Source organism: Coregonus lavaretus (genome assembly GCF_964263955.1).
Source record: "Coregonus lavaretus genome assembly, contig: HAP1_SCAFFOLD_1653, whole genome shotgun sequence".
NCBI lineage: Eukaryota > Metazoa > Chordata > Actinopteri > Salmoniformes > Salmonidae > Coregonus > Coregonus lavaretus.
The window spans coordinates 4,320-24,143 of NW_028162137.1; the positions used below are offsets into that span (position 1 = coordinate 4,320).

At 48.3% G+C, this 19,824-nt stretch overlaps 1 protein-coding gene across 1 annotated transcript in view; it reads left to right on the forward strand.

The window, feature by feature from the left end:
- Positions 1–365: 365 nt before the first annotated feature.
- LOC311119552 (SH2 domain-containing protein 3C-like) overlaps positions 366–19,824 on the forward strand; it is a gene marked incomplete at its 5' end in the record, with an annotated part of 58,583 nt that continues 39,124 nt past the window's right edge. Inside the window, one exon of the mRNA XM_084194230.1 lies at positions 366–869. Within this exon, the coding sequence (XP_084050356.1) occupies positions 366–869 (504 nt within the window). The remainder of the gene's footprint in view (positions 870–19,824) is intronic.

A 19,824-nucleotide genomic window follows, 5' to 3' on the forward strand; every position in this document is an offset into this window, starting at 1 on the left:
CACACACACACACACACACAAACACACACACACACACACACTGACACACACACACACACACACACACACACACACACACACACACACACACACACACACATACATACACACTGACACACACACACATGCACACACATGCACACACACACTGACACACACACACACTGACACGCACACACACACACACACACACACTCACAATGAAACACTATACAACACACATTGCTACACAGAGCACACAGTTACACACACACACACACACACAAATACACACTCACACTGAAACACTCTACAACACACGCTGCTACACAGAGCACACATTGACAGCCAGGGAGAGGATAAATAGATGGAGGAGGAAGGGAGGGATGATACAGAGACAGGGGAATGAGAGTGTGATAAAGAGACAGAGGAATGAGAGTGTGATAAAGAGACAGGGGAATGAGAGTGTGATAAAGAGACAGGGGAATGAGAGTGTGATAAAGAGACAGAGGAATGAGAGTGTGATAAAGAGACAGGGGAATGAGAGTGTGATAAAGAGACAGGGGAATGAGAGTGTGATAAAGAGACAGGGGAATGAGAGTGTGATAAAGAGACAGGGGAATGAGAGTGTGATAAAGAGACAGGGGAATAACAGTGTGATAAAGAGACAGGGGAATGAGAGTGTGATACAGAGACAGGGGAATGAGAGTGTGATAAAGAGACAGGGGAATGAGAGTGTGATAAAGAGACAGGGGAATGAGAGTGTGATAAAGAGACAGGGGAATGAGAGTGTGATAAAGAGACAGGGGAATGAGAGTGTGATACAGAGACAGGGGAATAAGAGTGTGATACAGAGACAGGGGAATGAGAGTGTGATGAAGAGACAGGTGGTGAAAGAGAGGAGGAGAGAGATAGAAGGAGAGGGAGGACAAGGCGGAGAAATAGAGAGAGCAGGAGAGACAAGTGTCCTTTCATTCTCCCTCCATCAATCACTCCATCCCTCCCTCCATCCTTTCCCGGCAAATTACTCACTGCCTGTCTGTACTGAGGAGGTAGTCTGGGGCTGAAGCTTAGTATGGCGCTAGGGCTTTGACTGGGGGCTGGGGGCTGGGTCTGGTGGCTGGAGACTGGGGGCTGGGTCTGGGGGCTGGTGGCTGGAGGCTGGGTCTGGGGGCTGGAGGCTGTAGGCTGGGGCCTGGAGGCTGGTTCTGGGGTCTGGGGGCTGTGGCTGGTGGCTGGAGGCTGTAGGCTGGGGGCTGGAGGCTGGGGCTGGCGCTTGGGCTTGGGCTAGGACTGTTTTGGGTAGAGGACATGGGGTAGTTGGGAGATGTTGTTGAAAGGCCCAGGGAAGTTTTATTAGGTAGTGTTGTAGTGCTGTGGAGATACACTACCTAGGGCAGTAGTGTTATGGCTCAATGTTGCCTGGGTTTATATGTAGTGTGTTGTTATTGGTGACTCAGACCATGATGGGCTAGCAGAGCAGAGGAAGCAAGGCCACATCCAGCCATGTTTTCCCCCTCAGTTCACCCCACTGCACACAGCAGGATCATCCTGTCCCCAGCCCGGCGCGACAGAGCACATTAACCCTCTCAGCAGCATGCTTCCCTGCCCGCCCGGCCCGGCGCTCCTCTCCACCCGCTGCAAGTAGGAGGCAGGAAGGGAGTGGGGAGCTGCCATGGAGGGTGGAAGGGGTTACCATGGCAGCGGCATCCCCCAGGTGTGGCCCTGCTGAGTGGGCTAGGAAATGGAGTTGGGAACCGGTGGGTTGGTGGTATCGTTAGATGCTGGTTAATGATGGAAGATGGTAGATGTGTGGCCTTGCTTTTGCCAAGCCTCTCAGCTGCCCTCTCCTAATCATGTAGTCGTGACCTGCTGGAGCCCCCAGCTCTCAGTCCCAAAACCCCCAGCCCCCTCCCTGGCCTTACCCCAGTCTCATCCAGCAGCCCCCAGCCCCCAATATACCAATCCCCCCCCACCCCCCCGGGCCAGTGGAGGGAACACAAAGGGCCCCCACAGGGGGCTGCAGGGTGGAGGCTGATTCCCCCTGACAGGAATGGCTCTGTGATGAGTTTGTATAAATGCAAAAAAAGGTCCTGTTCAGTGTTCCCTTTGGAAGGAACACACACAGACACACATTCAAAGTTCCTTCATAGAAGGAAGGTATAATTCGGTGGGCCTAATTCAGATAATGCATGTCATAAAAAATGCCCAGCATTTCAAGCCAAACCTCCTCCACCCTCTCTCGCTCTCTCCCCACCCGCAACATTTCAGTCGCATCTTGCGCCCTTCACATGTCTGTCCATTGCAGGTAAACAACTATAGCCCGCTCCATAGCAAGCTGCTCTATTTGCACTGATTGGTGAAGTCATTTAATGTAGAGCTAAATGTAAAAAAAAAAAAAAAGGTTTAAAAAGGAACGATATAAACTGGTGCTTTTTTGGGGTTCGAACCGGTTTAGAACTTTATTTTGCTGGTCGGAAAAGTGGAACGCAACAAAATACATAATGCTTCTGTTCAGAACAAAATGATTGGAAAATAATTTCGGTTTCAACCCCTGGTACGGACACACACACACGGACACAAAGAAACACACGTACGTACGAACACACACACACACACACGGACGTACACACCACACCACTCGCACGCACACCCACACACATCCTCTGAGTTCTAATTGATGAAAAGTTATCCTGGACAGATCATATTCAATTTGTCTATAGCAAAGTGATGAAATCTGTTGGTATTATCAGAAAGATTAGTGGTTTGGTTAAATAAGGCTTGCTTCCTAACTCTATACTATAGCTTAATTTACCCATATCTAATTTACTGTAATATTGTCTGGGCCAGTGCATACAGTGCCTTGCAAAAGAATTTATCCCCCTTGGCGTTTTTCCTATTTTGTTGCATTACAACCTATAATTTAAATGGATTTTTATTTGGATTTCATGTAATGGACATACACAAAATAGTCCAAATTGGTGAAGTGAAATGAAAAAAATAACTAGTTTCAAAAAATTCTAAAATAAATAATGGAAAAGTGGTGCGTGCATATGTATTCACCCCCTTTGCTATGAAGCCCCTAAATAAGATCTGGTGCAACCAATTACCTTCAGAAATCACATAATTAGTTAAATAAAGTCCACCTGTGTGCAATCTAAGTGTCACATGATCTGTCACATGATCTCAGTATATATACACCTGTTCTGAAAGGCCCCAGAGTCTGCAACACCACTAAGCAAGGGGCACCACAAAGCAAGCGGCACCATGAAGACCAAGGAGCTCTCCAAACAGGTCAGGGACAAAGTAGTGGAGAAGTACAGATCAGGGTTGGGTTATAAAAAATATCAGAAACTTTTAACATCCCGCGGAGCACCATTAAATCCATTATTAAAAAATGGAAAGAATATGGCACCAAAACAAACCTGCCAAGAGAGGGCCGCCCACCAAAACTCACGGACCAGGCAAGGAGGGCATTAATCAGAGAGGCAACAAAGACCAATGATAACCCTGAAGGAGCTGCAAAGCTCCACAGCGGAGATTGGAGTATCTGTCCATAGGACCACTTTAAGCCGTACATTCCACAGAGCTGGGCTTTACGGAAGAGTGGCCAGAAAAAAGCCATTGCTTACAGAAAAAAATAAGCAAACACGTTTGGTGTTTGCCAAAAGGCATGAGGGAGACTCCCCAAACATATGGAAGAAGGTACTCTGGTCAGATGAGACTAAAATTGAGCTTTTTGGCCATCAAGGAAAACGCTATGTCTGGCGCAAACCCAACACCTCTCATCACCCCGAGAACACCATCCCCACAGTGAAGCATGGTGGTGGCAGCATCATGCTGTGGGGATGTTTTTCATCAGCAGGGACTGGGAAACTGGTCAGAATTGAAGGAATGATGGATGGCGCTAAATACAGGGAAATTCTTGAGGGAAACCTGTTTCAGTCTTCCAGAGATTTGAGACTGGGACGGAGGTTCACCTTCCAGCAGAACAATGACCCTAAGCATACTGCTAAAGCAACACTCAAGTGGTTTAAGGGGAAACATTTAAATGTCTTGGAATGGCCTAGTCGAAGCCCAGACCTCAATCCAATTGAAAATCTGTGGTATGACTTAAAGATTGCTGTACACCAGCGGAACCCATCCAACTTGAAGGAGCTGGAGCAGTTTTGCCTTGAAGAATGGGCAAAATCCCAGTGGCTAGATGTGCCAAGCTTATAGAGACATACCCCAAGAGACTTGCAGCTGTAATAGCTGCAAAAGGTGGCTCTACAAAGTATTGACTTCTGTTTTTTTGTCTTATTTCTTGTTTGTTTCACAAGAAAAAATATATTGTGTCTTCAAAGTGGTAGGCATGTTGTGTAAATCAAATGATACAAACCCCCCAAAAATCCATTTTAATTCCAGGTTGTAAGGAAAAATGCCAAGGGGGGTGAATACTTTCGCAAGGCACTGTATGCCTCCTGCCTACACAAATGACTCATCATACAAAATACATTTGCAAGACTAGACACCTCCTCTAATTACCTGGCTCCCACTGCACCTTCGTTTACTCAATTAATATACGCACATTATGCACTCTCATCTACAAAGACTCATACCTCCCAGACAGGTGTAGCGGGTGATTTGGACGGAGTCAGGCACAGGAGTGTAAATCACAGAATAAATGGTTTATTCAGAAAATACAGCGGTACGCAGCAATGCGTAAAACACCACAGTGAGGTATAACGGTGCACTGGAGAAAACAAAGCACACGGGTGAATATCCCGGCGATACAAATATATATAAAGCTCCACCGAGCTATAGTCTCCTCCACAATAAAAAATCGTACACAAAGAAATGGGGGGCAGAGGGAATACTTATACAGGTACTGATGAGGGGATATGAACCAGGTGTGTGTAAAAACAAGACAAAACAAATGGAATGATGAGATGAGGAGCGGCAGTGGCTAGAAGGCCGGTGACGACGAACGCCGAAGCCTGCCCGAACAAGGAGAGGAGGCAGCTTCAGAGGAAGTTGTGACAACAGGTTAATTCTGAAATCCATCAATATAACACAAGACGCTGTGATAACCTTCACCCTCCCCACTGCCACACCTCACATAGTCAATTCTCTATCAGATACAGGAGGTACCATGCTCTGGAATTCTTATCTTCACATTGCCAAAACCTCATCATCCCTCAATAACTTCAAGCGAAGACTGGGGGTCAGCCTGATGAAACAAACTACCGAATAATCCCCTCCATGAAAACTGGGGGTCAGCCTGATGAACCAAACTACCAAATAATCCCCTCCATGAAGACTGGGAGTCAGCCTGATGAACCAAACTACCCAGTAGTCTCCTCCATGAAGACTGGGGGTCAGCCTGATGAACCAAACTACCCAATAATCCCCTCCATGAAGACTGGGGGTCAGCCTGATGAACCAAACTACCCAGTAGTCTCCTCCATGAAGACTGGGGGTCAGCCTGATGAACCAAACTACCAAATAATCCCCTCCATGAAGACTGGGAGTCAGCCTGATGAACCAAACTACCCAGTAGTCTCCTCCATGAAGACTGGGGGTCAGCCTGATGAACCAAACTACCCAATAATCCCCTCCATGAAGACTGGGGGTCAGCCTGATGAACCAAACTACCCAATAATCCCCTCCATGAAGACTGGGGGTCAGCCTGATGAACCAAACTACCCAATAATCCCCTCCATGAAGACTGGGGGTCAGCCTGATGAACCAAACTACCCAGTAGTCTCCTCCATGAAGACTGGGGGTCAGCCTGATGAACCAAACTACCAAATAATCCCCTCCATGAAGACTGGGGGTCAGTCTGATGAACCAAACTACCCAGTAGTCTCCTCCATGAAGACTGGGGGTCAGCCTGATGAACCAAACTACCCAGTAGTCTCCTCCATGAAGACTGGGGGTCAGCCTGATGAACCAAACTACCCAGTAGTCTCCTCCATGAAGACTGAGGATCAGTCTGATGAACCAAACTACCCAGTAGTCTCCTCCATGAAGACTGGGGGTCAGCCTGATGAACCAAACTACCCAATAATCCCCTCCATGAAGACTGGGGGTCAGCCTGATGAACCAAACTACCCAATAATCCCCTCCATGTAGCCTAACTCTCACATAATCCAACGTTTTTTCTTGTATACTGAGTATATCATCTACAATTATAATTAATATGTTTTGTTTAACTGACTGAACTTTTTGGTACTTATATTTGTGGTGTGGTTTTCATATCAGCCCTTTTGGGCTTCCAACCTCACCTGTACACCGTTTTTACCAGTTGTTTATCTGCACTGTTTTGTCTTTCACTTCTTTTCTTTGGTGCGAATAAATAAAACCTAAAACCCAGACACAGGGGCACAGACAGTGACTTAATGATGGCCTATTTTCTATACCTAGCTGTTTCCAGATGCAGGAAGGAACCGGTTTGGGAGTTGTTGTGACCATTAAGCTGCATTCACAGTGGAGGGTTCATACGTGTAGGTGTGTATGTATGTGTGTGTTTGCGTATGTGTCCATGCGCCTGACTGTGTGTGAGTGTGAGTGTGTGTGTGCTTACTTCTCCGTTGAAAATACTCTGCTAGCCTACAGGTCTGTTTAACAGTAAAAACATAGGTTGAGAGTCAGGGGGAGAGAATCAGCTCCCAGACATACTTAACAGTCAGAAATAATTAGAGCCGAGTGTATCTCTGTATCTCTCTCACTGGTGTGTGTGTGTGTGTGTGTGTGTGTGTGTGTGTGTGTGTGTGTGTGTGTGTGTGTGTGTGTGTGTGTGTGTGTGTGTGTGTGTGTGTGTGTGTGTGTGTGTGTGTGTGTGTGTGTGTGTGTGTGTGTGTGTGTGTGTGTGTGTTTGCTAGTGCTGGGTGGTATACCGTATTTTACTATATACCGGTTTAGGTTTTTACTTTATCTTTTATAACGGTATTTACATGTTTGGTTTGTTAAATGTGATATGCCGTGTGCAACGTCCATTTTTATAGTTTACACCGCTACTTGAGTCATCCCTCTCTGCTCTCTCTCTCTCTCTCTCTCTCTCTCTCTCTCTCTTTCTCTCCAGAGAGAGAGAGAGAGAGAGGTGGGGGAAGAAGGAGACAGACATGAAGACAGAGATGGAGAAAGAGAAACAGAAAGAGAGCGAGACAGACAGACAGACAGACAGACCGAGAGAGGGAGAGAGATAGAGGAGAGAAGAGAAAGGAGTCAGACAAGGAGAGAGAGAGAGATGGAGAGAGAGAGAGATGGAGAGAGAGAGAAGGAAAAAGACAGAAAGAGTCGGAGAGAAAGAGAGAAGGAGAAGGAGAAGGGTAAAAGGAAGGAGAGAGAGAGGAGAGAGCTGCTCCACAGCTCAGGGCCCCAGTGTGAGTCCAGGAGTGTGTCCTATACTGTGGCCCAGCTGTCAGTCAGCGTGGGGGGTTGGGGGCATTGAGGCGATGCTGAGTGATAGCTCTGGAGGGAGGAGTGTGTGTGTGTGTTTGAGAGATAGAGAGAGAGAGCTGGCATTTAGTAGTCCTGAGGGGGTTAGGACAGGGCATGGTAGAGCAGAGCTGTGTGGGTGAGGAAAAAGGATTTCTCTGCCTCCATGTGGCCAGCAGCAGCATGTGTCTGTGTGTGTGTGTGTGTGTGTGTTTCTTGACAGTGTTGACAGTGGAGGTTATCAGCCCCACCTCCAGACCCTAGCCTGTAGCCTACAGAGACCACAGAGGTGATTAACCTATAACTTCCAGAGAGAGGGGGCACAGCAGGACAAGGCAAGCATGAGGGGTAGCGGTCACGGTCATAGAGGAGTGACTCTGGAGTATGGAATTTTTAGAATTTAATTGTAGTTCTATGTATGATGTGGTTGGTGGGAGAGCATAAAGGAAGGTAGGGATTGGCTACTCCTTCGCTAAGCTTTTTCATAATGCACAAACTGTAATTTGAATGACATACAGCGGGGATCATCAATATTCAGCCTCGGGCCGATTTTTTTCCGCGGGCCAGAACATAATTACTAATAATTTGTAGACTGCAAATTAACCGCAAGAATCCCAAACAGACATAAAATTTGACTAAAACATAATAATTTCAAACCTTGCTTACATTTGTATATGATCACATACTGTATATCTCTCTATTATGGGTCGGAATACTTTGGAACAGATTTCCAAAATTGGAGCTGATTTGCTGGTGTTTTCACAGTCTTTTATGTCCAGCAATTTAACTTAACTTGGGGGGGGGCAAATAAAATCACCTGTGGGCCAAATTCGGTCCGCGGGCCACCAGTTGGGGAACCCTGACATACAGTATAAAGAAATATGTGTATATATGATTAGTATGTGTATATATGTGCCCTCTGTTCCCCATTGTCCTTGTCGATTATTGTCCCATGTCCATTGGTCTCATGAGTACCGTGTATTGTGCTCTTGTTATTACGGGTCTCGTCCCGTGTGATGTTTAGAGGTTTACACCTCACTCTTTTGTTTGAGAGAGAGAGAGAGAGAGAGGAGTGACAAAAGAGAGAGAGAGGAGTGATTCTTATCTTAGCTCACTGGTCACCATAGCAACACCCACCCGTAGTCTGCGCTCCAGCAGGTATATCTCACTGGTCATCCCCAAAGCCAACACCTCCTTTGGCCGCCATTCCTTCCAGTTCTCTGCTGCCAATGACTGGAACGAACTGCAAAAATCTCTGAAGCTGGAGACTCTTATCTCCCTCACTAATTTTAAGCATCAGTTGTCAGAGCAGCTTACCGATCACTGCACCTGTACACAGCCATTCTGAAATTAGCCCACCCAACTACCTCGTCCCCATATTGTTATTTATTTTGCTAATTTGCACCCCAGTATCTCTATTTGCACATCATCTTTTGCACATCTATCATTCCAGTGTTAATACGAAATTGTAACTATTTTGCACTATGGCCTATTTATTGCCTTACCTCCATAACTTACTACATTTGCACACACTGTATATATATTTTCTGTTGTATTTTTAAGACTTTATGTTTTGTTTACCCCATATGTAACTCTGTGTTGTTGTTTTTATCGCACTGCTTTGCTTTATCTTGGCCAGGTTGCAGTTGTAAATGAGAACTTGTTCTCAACTGGCTTACCTGGTTAAATAAAGGTGAAATAATAATAAATAAAAAATGCAAACGAGTCACCTTTCGGCGAAATTCGCCGTTTTGAATCCAAAATAGGTAACCTATGTGATTCGTGTAGATCCGATGTAATCGGATCACTACTGGCTGTCATAGTAAGCGAACAAGTGATTCACGTTTGGAGCAATACTGGCTGTATCCAAGGATCAGCCAATTGTTCACATAACAACAGAATACAGCACGCGACTTAAGAGAGAAGAGACAACCAACTTCCTAGTTACAGCATCAGCGCGCGCTCTGGAAAAACGATAGTTACCGGAGTTGTAAATCCAGTTCTATGAGTGGAGCGGAGCCCCATAGGGGAGCTCTGCTCCTATTGCTTTACCCTGCTGCCTAGGCAGCGAACAGCCTGAGAGAAAATTATGCACACACCTGCAGCCAATAGGAGTACAGGTGTCCCTATAAGAGGGGATGCTTCCCCTCAATCAGCCTCCCGAGATATGTATCTTCAGCGAGACTAGAGAGGGTCGGCAGGGCCTTAAGTCCTATGGGGCTAGGCTCCACTCATAGAACTGGAGTTACAACTCCGGTAACTATCGTTCTATATCGTGGAGCTCCGCCCCATAGGGGAGCTCTGCTCCTATTGGTTTAAGGGGGAGTGCAACGCTCCAAAATGTACTCCCTGCCGAGCCCAACACTTCCCACTTAAATGAAAAGGTCGGGCCTAGCATTTGCTGCGACCAAGTCCCACAGTACTGTGACACACTGTATCACAATATACTGTGTCCTCGGTACAAATCCGCCCCACCTAGTCCAATGGCATTGCCAATGTCTAGTGGGCAGATGAGTCATACTAATCTGAACCAGCAGATAGATGATGTCACAATTGCGTCAATATTTTATGACCGGTCTGATAGTAATGTAACAAAGTTACAAAAACTATTTCCCTCATCATCCCGCCCCAACCCAGTAATACTGGTGGGCAGATTAAATAACATTCCCTCTACTGTACTGAACATGTCAGTCAGGAGTCATGTCATATATGTCTCCCTCTAACAGGAGCGGACCTGAAAGAGACCTACCTCTTTAGTCCTGCATTCCTTTCTCCTAGCTCAAGATCTCCCATCAGCTACGCTGAGTACAGACTGAGCCAAAGAGTTAGAAGACATATCCAAGAGATAGAAACTGATAAATGGAGACAGTGACGACCACGACGCCGCTGCACAGATATCCTCTACCCCTGTTCCTCTGAAAAGGGCAGTAGAAGCCGCTACTCCACGAGTGGAGTGGGCTCTTATACCCTGAGGCAATTGTCGCCCCGCTGCCTCATAAACTGTCTCAATGCCTTCGCAAAGCCAATGAGACAGACACTGTTTCAAAAGTGGTCTACCTAGTGCAGCCGCACCGTGACACACAAACAGCTGAGGCGATGACCTAATCGCTGCTGTGCGCTCAACGTAACATGCCAAAGCGCTCCTCTCCCCATGAGGAGGGGGAGAAAAAGCCCACAGCTCCACGGTCTGTGATCTATATGAGCTCTTAATAACCTTCGGCTAAATGCCGGGTTAGGACGTAACACCGCTCTGCTCAAATCACCATTAATGGCAAGGCAGTCGGGTCTCGTCGAAAGAGCACACAAATCACTGACACGCTTAGCAGTAGTCAAAGTGAGCAACAGTGCCGTCTTCAAAGACAGCATCTTGAGGGGAATTTGGTTCAATGGTTCGAACGGTGGCTCGCAGAACGCTTCGAGTACCAGAGCCAAATCCCACTGAGGAAGCGTGGCTCTAGGCGTGGCCGCCGTGTTCCCAAAAGGAAACGTTTCACTAGAGGGTGGCTGAAGACAGTGTCTCTCCCAAACCCCTCATGACAAGCCGAAATCGCCGCTGCAAACACCTTAATGGTGGCGGGAGATCGTTGCTTATAATAATAATATAATAATAACATAATAATAATATGCCATTTAGCAAACACTATTATCCAAAGCGACTAACAGTCATGCGTGCATACATTTTTTTTGTGTATGGGTGGTCCCGGGGATCGAACCCACTACCTTGGCGTTACAAGCGCCGTGCTCTACCAGCTGAGCTACAGAGGACCACAAATAAGAACTGTAGGAACGAGAGAACACTCTCAACCTGACAGCACACAGGGTCCACATTTTCTGTGGCACACCACTGTGAAAACACATTCCATTTGCTGGCATAAACCCTGGAAGTGGAACTGGCACGTGAACCCTGTATGGTTCTGATTACAGAAACAGATAACCCACGGCACTCTAGCCTGTCCCTCTCAGGAGCCAAGCCTTCAGTGGTTGGCCGATTATGGGCAACTGCCCTATCGCGCCTCCCGCCTGAGACAACGCGTCCCGTTGATGTGGAATTGGCCAAGGTGGCGCAATCAACATCTGAATCATCTCCGCGAACCATGGAGCCCCTGGGCGATCGGGAGCCACCAATATGATTGACAGCCCGCCTGATCTCACCCTGGCTAACAGTGGGAGAATGCAGGACAGCGGTGGGAAAGCATACAGGAGCTCGAAGAGAGAACCAAAGAGGGCAATGCGCGTTCACGCGTGATGCGAATAGATCCACCTCGGCTCTCCCGAACTGTTCCCAAATTTGGAGAACGATGTTCGGGTGCAGACGCCACTCGTCATCTCGATGACCCCCTCGAGACATGATGTCTGCCCCTAGGTTCAAGTAGCCTGGAATGTGTGCTGCTCTCAATAAGCGAAGGTGCTCGTGAGCCCACAGCCACAATTCCACCACCGCCCGGTGGAGTGCAGGAGACCTAACTCCTCCCTGGCGATTGATGTGGGCTACTGTGGTTCGGTTGTCTGACCAGACCTGCACATCACGACCCCGAAGGGTAGTGCGTGAGAACGTTCGGGTCTCTCCAATAGTTCAGATCTGCACTGAGCGAGAGGGGAACCACCACCAACCAACAACGTTGACACACTGGGTCTAGTCGTAGGTGGCCGAACCATCGCTGTATCCTGCGCATGCGCAGGAGTCCCAGCGGAACCACGAAATGGGCCGACGACATGAGACCCAAGAGTGACATGACCGAAAGCGCCGTTACCGTGTGATTCGGACGAAACCTTCGTAGGGCTAGCAACATAGCAACCCTTCGAGGGTGTGAAATTCGAGCCCTCATCGTTACAGTGTCTATCTGTATCCCCAGATAGACAATCTGATGACTGGGCCAGGGTGCTCTCTTTTTCCAATTCACAGCGAACCCCAGACTTGTGAGATGAATCACTGTCTGTGTCGTGTGAGTGAACGCCAGCTCTGCTGACGGGTCGAGAACCAGTAGGTCGTCTAGGTAGGCTAGTAGCCTTATTCCCTGACGACGCAACGGTTCCAATGCCGCCTCCACACATTTGGAAAACGTGTGAGGTGCCAGGGCGTACTCGAATGGCATCCTCGTGAACTCGTACGCCACCCCTTGAAAGGCGAACCGCAGAAACTTCCTGTGACGCGGCTGCACCGGCACATGAAAGTACGCGTCCTTTAGGTCTATGCTCGTACAAAACTCTCCCTTCTGGACACATTCCAGTAGACATTTTGTCGTTAGCATTCGGAAGGGCCGTTTGGCTACGCTCTTGTTGAGAATGCGTGAATCCAATATCGGCCTCATTCCCCGTCTTTTTCGGCACCAGGAAATAGGGCGAATATAGCCCTTTGTTCCTTTGCTCCCAGGGAACTACTGTGACCGCCTCCTTTGCCAAAAGTTCCGTAATCTCTGCAACGAGAGCTGCAACTTATCGGCCGTTTTCATCACCGTCTCCACCACCCTCCTGAATGGGGGAGGGGTCTGATGAAATTGGATGGCATAACCCTTCTTCAACGTCTGGTCTAACCAGAGGGAGAAGGTACAGCTTCGCCGCTACTCCCAGCAATGCAGAGAAAGCAGAAGAGCACGAAGCTGTGGTACATTCAGTAGGAAGGACCTGTATTCCTCGACGGCCCTCGCTGCCGCTGTTCCCCAACCCCCTTTTTTTTTTACCTTTATTTAACCAGGTAAGCCAGTTGAGAACAAGTTCTCATTTACAACTGCAACCTGGCCAAGATAAAGCAAAGCAGTGCGATAAAAACAACAACAACACAGAGTTACATATGGAATAAACAAAACGTACAGTCAATAACACAATATGTATGCACTCACTAACTGTAAGTCGCTCTGGATAAGAGCGTCTGCTAAATGACTAAAATGTAAAAGTAAAATGTAGTTGGTGAACCAGGCGAGGCAGTCATTTGAGAAACCAAGGCTATTTAGTCTGCCAAAAACACTGAAGTGGTGGAACAGCCCAAGGCGGGCCTCCCAAGAAAGGGAGAGGATACATTAGCGCGTTCTGAGAGAAACGGGGGCGCCGATACGTTGGTTAAACTCGTAACCTCGATATCCTGGCCCTCCATGAACGCAGCAAGGGTCTGAACTGCACTGACTGAGGCGTTAGCCTGAGACAGAGCGCCGTCCCCGTATAGCGATTGCGTCATCATTTCATTACCTGGCTGTGACTGCAGTCTGCTATGTGAGACCTTCACTACAGCACTCCTAGAAGTCTGTAATATGAGGTCTTTATGAGGTAAAGCAAGGCGGCGCCTTGTTACCTTTTTAACACCCGCCTCATGTGTGTGTTCAACTACGCACCCTTGGTGGGCTGAGCTACACGCAGAGTGGTGAGAGAGAGAGAGAGAGAGAGAGAGAGAGTGAAGGAGCTTGAACGTTCTCAGATGTATTATGGAAAAGGGGCTCTCTTGTGACATGACAAAGTCAATTGGAGCCAACTCTTTATTCAACACATCAACAACAACAGTTCCCTCCATACCCTCAACAGTCGTACCAGCCGCTGTGCCATCTCCCATTCTCGCCCCCTCGCCACGTCATAGGCGCCGTCTCTTCTGGCCACCCTTCGGGTGCTTCCAAGAAGGGGCTCTGACGACCTCTCTCGTCAACAGCACGGTCGGGACCTCGGCTCCGCAGGAGGGGCGGGGCCCGCTTCTCTGCTGCTGGAAGTCGCTGCATGGCTCCGGGCACAACGCCTCGCTGTAGACCCCTGTCTACTTGAGGCGGTGGAGCTTGACGGTCGTTTCGGTGCAGGGTCGAGTCTTCCTGCCAGTGGCAGGTGTCTGGCCAGCTGCTTCCTCTCCTCGTCAAGCCTCATAAAATGCTCCGTCGCATCATTGCCGGCGACCCCTAACAGGCCGTCGACAGAGATGGGGGCATTCAGTAACGTGGCTCTGTCTGTCTCTTTCATGGCTGTCATAGACAGCCAAAGGTGTCGTTCCACCACCACCGAAGTGGCCATGGACCTCCCTGCACACACAGCTGATGCCTGCGTTAAGTGGAGAGCTCAGACTTAGCCGTTGTTAGGCGGGACAGAGAGGCTGCTAGGAGGGCAATATTATTCGCCGCTGCTACGGCCTGTGCTCCCAACACGAAGGACTTCTCAACCAGCTGTGCTGTGAGTCGGTCCTTCTGTGTGGGTAGAACGGCTTTCTTGGACGAGGGCCAGGGACTCGAACCCGGCATGAGATACGCAGCCAGGGCGCTCTCGAGCCTAGGGATTCCCCTTGAAAAGCCCTGCTGTCTGCCTTCCATTCTGGTGAATGGGAGGTACGCCTTAGCCGCCGAACGCGCCGCTAAAGGTGCCTCCCATGAGCCCTCCACATACTTACCAAGAGAGGGCATGGTCGGTGCCAGAGGCTCTGCCGCCCTCCTGGGCCTGGAATAAGGACCGCCCTCCATCACATTCACTTCCGGGTTGGAGGGAATGGGGGGCAGCTTAATCTGCAGGCGCTCGAAAGCCCTCTCGATTAGCCCTGGAAAGTCAGAGCTCAGAGAGGCTGTGGTGTATGATGTGGCTGCTGAATTCTCAGAGCCCGCATCATCATCGCCCAGGGATGAAAAAGACCTTGCCCTTGCCCTTTCCAATGGAAATGGGGTCTTAAAATCATGGGTCAGAGTGATGGATTGTTCCGCTGGAATATCCATCTCTTCCCCAATATCCCTGTCATCTCCTGAGTCAGCGCCCTCAGATGATGCCTCAGAAGCTGAGGCTAACACTGATAGCACATCCTCAAGAGGAAAATCCTCCCTAAAAAATGCCCAACGCTGCTTCCTCTCTTTCAATGAAAGGAGGGCGCAGCTGGCGCATAGTGGGGGATGTATGAGGCCGTCCCTGGCGTGCTGTGACCCTAGACACACGAAACATAAGTCGTGGGGGTCAGCAGCCACCATAGAGGAACAGCGACATTGAGCTCTGAAAATAGCTTTTGGGGGTGGAAATTCTCCTGGTGTGCTCATTTTAGGACAACGTCGATGATCTGGAAAATCGACAGCGTTTTCTTCGTCCTGAGTCTTCGTCTTCTTATTGGCTTCTTCATTCCAGTCCAGTCGCTGAAGATAATTTCTCGGGAGGCTGATTGAGGGGAAGCATCCCCTCTTATAGGGACACCTGTACTCCTATTGGCTGCAGGTGTGTGCATAATTTTGTCTCAGGCTGTTCGCTGCCTAGGCAGCGGGGTAAACCAATAGGAGCAGAGCTCCCCTATGGGGCAGAGCTCCACGATATAGAACAGCGGAGAGTGGAAGGCAGTTGCCAGTTACAACAGCGCGTCCACTGAACAATAATGAAGAGGTGAAAGGCAGTTGCCAGTTACAACAGTGCGTCCACTGAACAATAAGGAAGAGGTGAAAGGCAGTTGCCAGTTACAACAGGCGTCCACTGAACAATAAGGAAGAGGTGAAAGGCAGTTGCCAGTTACAACAGGCGTCCACTGAACAATAATGAAGAGGTGAAAGGCAGTTGCCAGTTACAACAGGCGTCCACTGAACAATAATGAAGAGGTGAAAGGCAGTTGCCAGTTACAACAGGCGTCCACTGAACAATAATGAAGAGGTGAAAGGCAGTTGCCAGTTACAACAGGCGTCCACTGAACAATAAGGAAGAGGTGAAAGGCAGTTGCCAGTTACAACAGGCGTCCACTGAACAATAAGGAAGAGGTGAAAGGCAGTTGCCAGTTACAACAGGCGTCCACTGAACAATAAGGAAGAGGTGAAAGGCAGTTGCCAGTTACAACAGGCGTCCACTGAACAATAATGAAGAGGTGAAAGGCAGTTGCCAGTTACAACAGGCGTCCACTGAACAATAATGAAGAGGTGAAAGGCAGTTGCCAGTTACAACAGGCGTCCACTGAACAATAAGGAAGAGGTGAAAGGCAGTTGCCAGTTACAACAGGCGTCCACTGAACAATAAGGAAGAGGTGAAAGGCAGTTGCCAGTTACAACAGCGCGTCCACTGAACAATAATGAAGAGGTGAAAGGCAGTTGCCAGTTACAACAGGCGTCCACTGAACAATAATGAAGAGGTGAAAGGCAGTTGCCAGTTACAACAGGCGTCCACTGAACAATAATGAAGAGGTGAAAGGCAGTTGCCAGTTACAACAGGCGTCCACTGAACAATAAGGAAGAGGTGAAAGGCAGTTGCCAGTTACAACAGGCATCCACTGAACAATAAGGAAGAGGTTGAAAGGCAGTTGCCAGTTACAACAGGCATCCACTGAACAATAAGGAAGAGGTTAAAGGCAGTTGCCAATTACAACAGGCGTCCACTGAACAATAAGGAAGAGGTGAAAGGCAGTTGTCAGTTACAACAGGCGTCCACTGAACAATAAGGAAGAGGTGAAAGGAAGTTGCCAGTTACAACAGGCGTCCACTGAACAATAAGGAAGAGGTGAAAGGCAGTTGCCAGTTACAACAGGCGTCCACTGAACAATAAGGAAGAGGTGAAAGGCAGTTGCCAGTTACAACAGGCGTCCACTGAACAATAAGGAAGAGGTGAAAGGCAGTTGCCAGTTACAACAGGCGTCCACTGAACAATAAGGAAGAGGTGAAAGGCAGTTGCCAGTTACAACAGCGCGTCCACTGAACAATAATGAAGAGGTGAAAGGCAGTTGCCAGTTACAACAGGCGTCCACTGAACAATAAGGAAGAGGTGAAAGGCAGTTGCCAGTTACAACAGGCGTCCACTGAACAATAAGGAAGAGGTGAAATGCAGTTGCCAGTTACAACAGGCGTCCACTGAACAATAATGAAGAGGTGAAAGGCAGTTGCCAGTTACAACAGGCGTCCACTGAACAATAAGGAAGAGGTGAAAGGTAGTTGCCAGTTACAACAGGCGTCCACTGAACAATAAGGAAGAGGTGAAAGGCAGTTGCCAGTTACAACAGGCGTCCACTGAACAATAAGGAAGAGGTGAAAGGCAGTTGCCAGTTACAACAGGCGTCCACTGAACAATAAGGAAGAGGTGAAAGGCAGTTGCCAGTTACAACAGGCGTCCACTGAACAATAAGGAAGAGGTGAAAGGCAGTTGCCAGTTGCAACAGGCGTCCACTGAACAATAAGGAAGAGGTGAAAGGCAGTTGCCAGTTACAACAGGCGTCCACTGAACAATAAGGAAGAGGTGAAAGGCAGTTGCCAGTTACAACAGGTGTCCACTGAACAATAAGGAAGAGGTGAAAGGCAGTTGCCAGTTACAACAGGTGTCCACTGAACAATAAGGAAGAGGTGAAAGGCAGTTGCCAGTTACAACAGGCGTCCACTGAACAATAAGGAAGAGGTGAAAGGCAGTTGCCAGTTACAACAGGCGTCCACTGAACAATAAGGAAGAGGTGAAAGGCAGTTGCCAGTTACAACAGGCGTCCACTGAACAATAAGGAAGAGGTGAAAGGCAGTTGCCAGTTACAACAGGCGTCCACTGAACAATAAGGAAGAGGTGAAAGGCAGTTGCCAGTTACAACAGGCGTCCACTGAACAATAAGGAAGAGGTGAAAGGCAGTTGCCAGTTACAACAGGCGTCCACTGAACAATAAGGAAGAGGTGAAAGGCAGTTGCCAGTTACAACAGGCGTCCACTGAACAATAAGGAAGAGGTAGGCACCCGATTAGACAACAAGTGAGAAGGTGATGAAACGTACTTCATGAGGTGTAACCGAAAAACAACTGGCATTTGGAAAGTTTGAGGTGAGGGAGCAATTGTGGTGGTACAAGAATTGTTAGCATTATTAAGTATCTCACTAGCTGGAAGTGAATTCACTATAGAGGTGAACGGAACACCACAAACTTTCCCTCCTTCTCACTTCTTCAATACGGTGGATAAAAAGGGATATGCCAGGTGTACTCTTTGCCTGAAAGAGATCAATTATGCCAACAAAGGGTCTCATGCTCTGCTGTTGGCACATTGTAGAACAGATGTCCACAGGCAGAAAGTGTACAATGTAATAACGTGCAGTGTAGCCCAAAGCTATTGCTTTTGTTGTGTTGATCTTGACATACAGTTGTGAGTGAGTGGGGATTATTTTTGTTTTTACTCATTGAACGTTATTTTTGCACACATATAGCCTTGTGCACTTGATCAATGTCTACTATAGTGGCCACTATAATCGTGGCCACTATAATAGAGAAAAAATAGAATGCCTGTTTGTTTCATTCTATTTCTACTTTAAGATGTTTTTTTCCCCAAGTGCAATATTTAGATGTGTGTGTTCACAAGCGTTCTATTATAAAGGCTGTCATGGCCAACTGCAATATTAATGTATTGCTTTTTCTCAGGACTTGAGTGTCATTTGCAGTAAAGTCTAGGCAACAAATAACATTGGATTGCTTTCCTTATGTAACCGGTGTGAAACGGCTAGCTAGTTAGCGGTGCGCGCTAGTAGCGTTTCAATTTGTGACGTCACTCGCTCTGAGACCTTGAAGTAGTTGTTTCCCTTGGTAGATGCGGCTTTTGTGGAGAGATGGGTAACGATGCTTCGAGGGTGACTGTTGTCGATGTGTGCGTAGGATCCCTGGTTCGAGTGTCACGTTTTTGGGCCCTCACCAGTTTGCATCCCTGAGAGAGAGAGAGAGACCTCTGGCCCAGTGGAGAGAAGGAGGGACAGACGAGAAGAGCGGTGGAGGGAGGGTCCCCCAATCTCAGGCTGCTGCCACGGCAACGGGGCTGGGGGTAGGGGCAGGGCCAAGCTGAAAGGCTCTACATTTACATTACATTTTAGTCATTTAGCAGACGCTCTTATCCAGAGCGACTTACAGTTAGCACATACATTATTTTATCGAACCCACAACCCTGGCGTTGCAAACGCCATGCTCTACCAACTGAGCTACATCCCCTGCCGGCCATTCCCTCCCCTACCCTGGACGACGCTGGGCCAATTGTGCGCCGCCCCATGGGTCTCCCGGTCGCGGCCGGCTACGACAGAGCCTGGATTCGAACCAGGATCTCTAGTGGCACAGCTAGCACTGCGATGCAGTGCCTTAGACCACTGCGCCACTCGGGCGCAGTGGTCTATCATGGACTTTGATCTAAGAGCACTTCTTGTCCGTTTCACTGCATTCCTTATTCCTTTGTTTTCATTGTACCATTTCAATCCACCAGGGCGGGTTGAATTTAGCAGGTTTTTCTTCCTTTTTCCATGGCTTTAGGTAGTAGATTGTATATGGTAGATTGTACATGGTAGATTGTACATGGTAGATTGTATGCATGTTGGATCTGGTGTAAATCTCAGTGGTTTGACTGATGGTAATGTCACCTCTGATTTGGTGAGCCGGTGGTGGGGGTGGAAGTGGGAGGGTAGTGGGTGTCTGTGTAATGAGGTGATGGATCATCTTATGTTATGATTCATGACAGTCTGAGGGTGTCTGAGAGGGTGAAGGCACACAGTCGAACTCCAGACAACCTCCCACCTGCACCC